The sequence below is a fragment of the Chaetura pelagica genome, unplaced genomic scaffold (genome assembly GCF_000747805.2).
Source record: "Chaetura pelagica isolate M959 unplaced genomic scaffold, ChaPel_1.0 scaffold232, whole genome shotgun sequence".
Taxonomy (NCBI): domain Eukaryota; kingdom Metazoa; phylum Chordata; class Aves; order Apodiformes; family Apodidae; genus Chaetura; species Chaetura pelagica.
The window spans coordinates 198,628-205,783 of NW_009952441.1; the positions used below are offsets into that span (position 1 = coordinate 198,628).

General features: G+C 60.5%; 1 protein-coding gene across 3 annotated transcripts in view; it reads right to left on the minus strand.

The window, feature by feature from the left end:
- Window positions 1-115: 115 nt before the first annotated feature.
- Window positions 116-7,156, minus strand: part of CBFA2T3 (core-binding factor, runt domain, alpha subunit 2; translocated to, 3) — a 27,985-nt gene continuing 20,944 nt past the window's right edge. For 2 of the 3 annotated variants that reach the window (XM_010008423.1, XM_010008421.1), the window contains 9 exons: window positions 6,069-6,310; window positions 5,078-5,167; window positions 3,480-3,661; window positions 2,710-2,966; window positions 1,886-1,968; window positions 1,470-1,665; window positions 1,286-1,354; window positions 887-1,077; window positions 116-445 (listed from right to left, as the gene is read on the minus strand). In XM_010008423.1, the coding sequence (XP_010006725.1) occupies window positions 152-445; window positions 887-1,077; window positions 1,286-1,354; window positions 1,470-1,665; window positions 1,886-1,968; window positions 2,710-2,966; window positions 3,480-3,661; window positions 5,078-5,167; window positions 6,069-6,310 (1,604 nt within the window). In that variant the 3' untranslated portion in view covers window positions 116-151. Of the gene's footprint in view, window positions 446-886; window positions 1,078-1,285; window positions 1,355-1,469; window positions 1,666-1,885; window positions 1,972-2,709; window positions 2,967-3,479; window positions 3,662-5,077; window positions 5,168-6,068; window positions 6,311-7,156 lie in introns of all 3 variants that reach the window. The other variant, XM_010008422.1, reaches the window with a different exon arrangement.

The window sequence follows — 7,156 nt, forward strand, 5'->3', positions numbered from 1 at the left end:
TTAAAGCCCAGTTTTGAGGATCCGTGAGGATTATTTGAGAGCTAGAGAGGTCGTTTCGGAGGTCACATGAGTCAGGTAGCTGAGGAAGTTGCATCAAGTGCAGTCTGTGTCCTTTGGAGCGTGGTGGCAGCGGCGGCATCCCCAGGGTGGCTCAGCGGGACGCGCTCTCCAGCAGAGCCGGGGTGCCTGGCGTGCCGGCGCGGGAAGCGGCTGCCGAGCCCGTCTCGCTGGGGCTGCTGGCAATGGTGGCCACCCCGTCGGGTTGCCCCGGAGCCGGTGGCAGCCCCACGGTGGGGGTGGTGGGGGCTGGCAGCCCCTGCAGAGTCTGCCCGCAGACGTGGTGGTGCTTCTCCCAATCCTTGTGCTGGCAGAAGGAGCCGCAGTAGCGGGCGGTGTTGCAGCCGCTGCAGGTCTCGCTCGCCTTGCGCCCGCAGTTCCAGCAGCTCTGGAGAGGGGGGGAAAAAAGCCAAACCTCAGCCCTGGATTGTGCACCCCACCCCGGACCATGCACCTCCATCGTGAACCATGCACTTCCATCCCAGGCCACGCACATGATCCCAGACCATGTATCCCCATCCCGGACACCGCATGCCATCTGGACCATGCACTCACATCCTGGACCGTGCGCCCACATTCCAGACCACGCATATCATCCTGGACCATACCTCCCCATCCCTGACTGTGCACCCCTAACCTGGACCATACCCCTGCACCCTGGACCATGCACCCCCATCCCAGACTGTGATCCCCTCTCCTGGACTGTGCTTCCTCCCATACCCGAACTCGCACGCACAGTCCCTGCAAACTTGATTGCAAAAGGAGCAGGTCCCCAGGGTCCCCATTGCCACCAACCCTGTCCCTCTGGCTCACCCCCACTGGCCCCCACCTCGCTCGAGTCCTCCTGCTGGTTGATGACGGTCAGGGCGTCCTCCGAGGCCTGGCGCTTGGCCTCGGCCAGGGCTCGCTCCATCTTGGCTCTCTCCGTCGTGATCAGCTCGTGGGCTTTCCGCTCGGCGTCCGACACGGCCTTCTGCAGCTCCGACATGGCCTGGCGCTTCACCTCGTTCACGGCTTCTTCTGGAAGGCAGCGGCCGAGCCTGGCACGGGGCACCCCAGCCCCGGCTCCGCGCTCCCCCCCGCTGCGGCAGTGCCAGGGAGGGCTGCGAGCACCCACCCCGCACCTCAAACCCACCCTGACCCCCTGCCAGCCCTGCCAGGAGGGGATGGGGCTGAGACCCCACCAGCTCGGTGCACCGATGGGTGCTGGTGCCCACCCTGCACTCACCAGCCTTCCTCCAGATCTCCTCTGGCATGTACCCGGAGAGGGGCCGCGGTGCAAATTCCCGGTGAGCGTCTGCAAAAAGACACGGGGATGAGGCTGTCAGGAGATCCCATCCCCTTGGGACCCACCCACCAGGAGCGCCGGATCCCTGAGGGACAGGCAGGGATACCCTGGAGAGGGGCACTACCTAACTGGGGTGCCTCGGGGGCAGAGGAGCTGCTGGGGGGGCGGGCAGAGGGGGGGCTGCCTTTCTTCATGTCCTCAGCATCGCTGTAGCGCCGGATCCAGTGGTTGAGCTCCTCGCGATCGGCTTCCTGGCACCGCCGCAGCACCGTCAGCGACCGGCGCGTCTTCTCCACCATGTCCATGATGCAGTTCAGCAGCTGTGGAGGTTTGGGGGGCCAATGTCAGGGTGCAGCATGGGGCTCTGCTGCAAGCACTGGGGGACTGCGGGGGGATTTGGGCTATGTCGGGGCCAGCGAGTCGCTCCGGCTGTGGGGAAAAAAGCCCTGGGGGGGACATGGGGAGGATGGAAGGCAAAGAAAGGGAGTGGGGAGGGCAAAGCCAGCCCTGTGGGACAGCCTCGTGGGGGTCACTACATACATTGTTGAGGTGTTTCCACTCCTCCGCCCACTCCCGGTCGGTGAGCCGGTGGTCGATCACCTCCTCCTGCCGTGTCCCGTGCACTGCTGCAAGGCAAGCATGGGGCAGGGGTCAGCCCCCTGCAGCACCCCTTTCCGTGATGGGGGGTGCCCTCAACCCCCTTCTCACCCCCAAGCAGAAAGGGACAATTGCACACTGTCAGCTGGCTGCCAGCACAACTGCACACCAAGAGACACATGGTGCTCATCCAGTCTAGTGACCAGGCCCCGGGGGAGCAGCAGCTCTGCTCACAGGGCTTGGATTTTTGCAAGGGAACTATTTGCACAGAGGGGTGTTCAAGTGTGTGAGTCACACCATTTGTCACAGGAAAAATTAACAATCAGATAAAGGTGACTCAATCAAACGTGAGAAACGAAAAATTAATGATGAGACTAAAGGCGACTTGATCAAACACGAGCTATTTTCTAAAAGAAATGGTAAACAAATGCAGTTAAATAACCCGTCAAAACACAGGTTTTAGAAGTGTTGCTCAACCAATGCCATTAAAAACCTTTCAAAAAAACATTTTCTAAAAGTGATCTTAAACAAACACAATTAAAAAACATGACCAAAAAAAACCCCACAAAAGCGACGTTCAGGCCCGTGACCTGAAACGAGCTGTTCGTAGCTCAACGCTTGATTGAGCCACCTTCGTCTCATCAGTGGTGCAGAAGTGGCTGGTGGACAACCGCCCAGCAGCAGGTTGTCCAGTGGTGAGTTGGTTGTGTTGGGCAGGTGTCCCAGAAGCCCTTCATGCCCCAGGGTGGGGGGATGCCAGCACTCACCCGCAGGCCGCTGGCGCTCGCGGAGCTCCCGGGGGTCGGGGTGCCGGTAGGCGTCGCGGTAGTGGTGTGCCATGGCCATGTCCTCCAGGCGGTAGTGCTGGGGCAAGGGGGGACCAGTCGAGGGGTGGCCCAGCCCGTTGGGGGGGTGGCTCAGCCCGTTGCTGGGGCTGTAACGCTGCGCCGGGCTCATGGTGCACGGGCGCTTGCTGAGGTGCTCGGGGTGCAGAGGGTCTCGGTCCAAACCGTTCTCTTTGGTCCTGGGGGGAGGAGAGGAGATTGGTCCCTGATGGGTACCCGTGCCTGCTGCCCTGGGGAGGGGTGGTAGGGATGTGCCCCACAAAAAACAGAAATGTTTTGGTTGGAAAAGGCCTTTAAGATCATCAAGTTCAACCATTAACCCAGCCCTGCCAAGGCCACCATTAACCCCTGTCCCTCAGCACCACAGCTACATGGCTTTGAAATCCCTCCAGGGATGGGGACTCCACCACTGCCCTGTGCCAGGGCCTGACAAGCCTTTTAGGGGAGAAATTGTTCAAAACAACCAACCTAAACCTCCTCTGGCACCATTTGAGGCCATTTCCTTTATTCCCATCACTTGCTCCTTTGGAGAAGAGACCAATCCCCACTGGCTCCAGCCTCCTCTCAGGCAGCTGCAGAGCCAGAAGGTCTCCCCTCAGCCTCCTTTTCCCCAGGCTGGACACCCCCAGCTCCCTCAGGCACTCCTTGTGAGACCTGTGCTCAAACACCCCGCCATCCATCCTGGCTCTCACCTGTCTGGTGTCCTCCTCTTGCCGCTCTCTCCCACCTCCAGGAGCAGCTCGGAGGAGTCCATGGGGGAGGAGGCGTTGGCATCCAGCAGCAGCTGCTCGTGCTGGGCCAGGTACTGGGCCGGGCTCTGCTTGGCCATGCGGGCACAGTGCAGCAGCTCCCGCTGCAGCAGGGGCAGGTTGGCCTGCGACAGGAGCGAGAGGCCAGTCCGTGAGAGCAGAACACCTCCCCAACCCACCACTCAGTTGCTCACAGCATCCCCCTGCCACCCTGTGGCCATGGTGCCCACCTTGGGGACCTGAACCTTCACCCCAGGGGAGTCCCCAGCCTGTCTGGTCCCCGCCAGGCACAAAGGACGCCATGGGAGCCCCCCACTCACTGTGTCCTTCCCTCAGAGGACACAGAGCAGCACGAATGAAACATTGAATAATCGAATCACAGAATTGCTTTGGTTGGAAGAGACCTCCAAGCGTCCAGCCATTCCCCCAGCACTGCCAAAGCCACCACTGATCCATGTCCCTCAGCACCACATCCACACAGCTTTTAAACCCCTCCAGGGATGGGGGACACCACCACTGCCCTGGGCAGCCTAAGCCAGGGCCTCTCAACCCTTTCAAGAAGAACTTGTTCCTAATATCCCCTCCAAAAAAGCAGGACAGCCCCTTTGCTGCTGGGCGCCCCAGCTGCCAGCTCTGCTCCTTCAGCAGCTGCCGCGCAGCCCAACCCCGTCTGTGGGACACGTTAGAGCCAGGCCCGACCCTCCCCTTCCCTGCCTGGGGGCGACAACCCCACAAAAACAAGCCCCTGAGTCTGGGAAGCGCGCCGAGCCCGGCTGGCCGCGGTTAAGGATAATGGGAAACATCTGGATGCTGCGGTGGGAACAGCTGGGAGCGGGGTGCCAGGCCGGCTGGCGGGACCGCTGCGCGCTTGGCTGTGGGACAGCGGGGACAGCTCCCAGCTCACCCCAGCCCACCAGTCCCTGCTGGGACCCCTGAGCTGTGGGACCAGGGATATGCCACATCCCTGCTTCCACGGACTGGCAAGGAGGCTCCCTCATCCCACCCCTCCAGCTCTGCCCATTCCTGCCAGGAGCAAACAGCTCCAGCAGCTTTGCAGGCAGATTCCTGCGGTGAGCATGGACCTCTGCTCCCGGGAGGGCCAGGGAGGCAGAGGTGGAAAAGGGGCTTTTTTGGCTTTTTTTTTTTTTTTTGTTATTCCTCTAAGGAGGGGCAGGCGATGCCAGGCTAGAGCATCTGCCAGCAGCACTGGTGCTGCCAGGTGTGCCAGCAAACAGTGAATCCCTCTGGAGTGGGGTGACAGTGCAGAGTCAGCACAACATTAAAAGGCAAATAAAAATATATTTTAAAAAAAAAGAAGAAAAGGGGATTTTTTAATGAATTGCAAATGGTCACCAGCTGGGTTGAGCCCTTCGCTTTATTGCTAACAGCCCTGGCCTCAGGTGACTCCACGCACACAAGGGGGCACATGAGTGCCTGGGGGGTGATGTGGGCAGCCCCAAATCCATCCCCCCCAGTCCTGCTTTTCCATTAAAGCAGATGCAAACCCCCACGTTCTCGTGACACCCAGAGGGGGGACGCACCTTGAGGAAGGGGATGACGAAGGGTCGCAGTGGGAAGTTGGTAGCCTCCTGGAGCTTGGCATGAAATTCCTCAATGGTGAGGGTGGAATTCTGTGGGAACAACCCAAGCTAAGAACTGCGGCCATGACCCCCCCGCCCGTCCTGCACCCTGCCGAGGGGATGCTTTGCTATTTCTCCCCTTTTTCTGCTCCTCTGATGTGCTCAAGGGAAAACCATGCTTGATGCTTTGTTGGTGATGCCAGTACTGGAACACAACCCTGCACTGTGCTGTACTGATCCCAGGAGATGCTGGAAAAACAGCTCTCATTTCTCAGAATCTCAGACTGGTTTGGGTTAGAAGGGATCTTAAAGATCATCTAGTCCCAGTCCCCTGCCATGGGGGTGGACATCTCCCACTAGACCAGGCTGCTCCAAGCCCCATCCAACCAGGCTTTCAACACTTCCAGGGAGGGGGCAGCCACAGCTTCCCTGGGCAACCTGGGCCAGTGTCTCACCAAGCTCATTCTAAAGAATTTCTTCCTAATCTCTAACCTAAATCTCCTCTCTTCCAGTTTAAAGCCATCACCTCTCATCCCATCACTCCATTCCCTTGTCAAAAGTCCCTCCCCAGCTTTCCTGGAGCCCCTTCAGGCACTGAAAGGTGCTCTAAGGTCTCCCTGGAGCCTTCTCTTCTCCAGGCTGAACACCCCAACTCTCCCATCCTGTCTCCAGAGCAGAGCTGCTCCAGCCCACGGATCACCTCCGTGGCCTCCTCTGGACTCATTCCAACAGCTCCATGTCCTACTTGTGCTGGGGACGTTCAGAGCTGGACGCAGCACTGCAAGGGGGGGTGTTCTCACCAGAGTGGAGCAGAGGGGCAGATTAAGGTCAATCCACCACCAACAGGACCCCTCTTTTTTTCCCCCCAGTTAGCAGCTTCCCCATCCCAAAAGGAGGATGCAGGGTCCCAGAGACGGCATCACCCACCAGCCCCCGCGCAGGGCGGACGTACCACGAGCCCCAGGACGAGGGTTCGCACCCGCTCCCCGATCTCGGGGGAGATGTCGTTGCCGAACTGCTGCAGGGTGGTGAGGAAGCGCTTGAGCTTGGAGAGCTGCCGGGCCCCACAGGCTGGTGGGAGCTGGTGGGTGGAGAGGGAGGCGGTGGAGGAGGTGGCCGGCCCGTTGCTGAACCCGTTGGGGGTGGAGGGGGTCGCATTGATGGCAGTTGGCGAGTGGCTGCTCCCGTTCATCACTGCCAGGACAGAGGGAACAGGAGGTGAGACTGGGTGGCCATGGCCTACCACTGTGGAGACAAGTCTGTGCTGGGGGGACCAGAGCATCCTGCCAGGTACCATAGGGCAGAATCCCCCCCAGGAGGCTTCGGGATGCTGCTGCATCCCTGGGGTTGCATCCTGGGCTGGTCCCCAGCACTGCAGGAGGCAGATGTGAGATGTGGGGAGAGATGGGACCCTGAGTGTGCCCCAGCATAGCTCAGGCCTGCTCCTGCTCCTTGATGTTCAAAGCAACCAAAATAAGGAGCTCCATTCCGCTCCTCTGGGAGCTGCTCAGCACCCCCCAGGGAGAAGCACAGAATGGCAGGGGTTGGAAGGGACCTCTGGAGATCACCTAGTCCTACCCTAAAAGAAGCCACGAGCCATTTCCCACAGAGCCCAGCCTGGCTTGCAGCCTGTCGGCGCCTCTGCCCTCGCTGCCCGGGAGCTGCCCAGAGCACCCCACACCAGGGCACACGGCAGGGGGACATCCAGGGGTGCCAGCCCACAGCGTGGTGCGTTCCCTCACTCCCACACCAATCCCTCCACGCCGAGCAGACCGCACCAGCACACAGCTCCCCAGTTCCCAACCACCCGGGCATGCACCGCGCCTGCCCCCGGCTCCTGGGATCGCACCAACCTTGCGCTGCCTGTGCCGCCCTGCCTGCCCTGCCTGCCCTGCCGGGCTCCCGCTCGCTCTCCAGCCGGGCAGGATCAGCCCCTGGCTAAAGAGATGCTGAAAATAACCCGGCGGCCACAACTGCTTTTATTCCCCTCGACAGGTGCGTTACTAAGTTAGACGCCGCACGTGTCCCTCAGCCGGGACC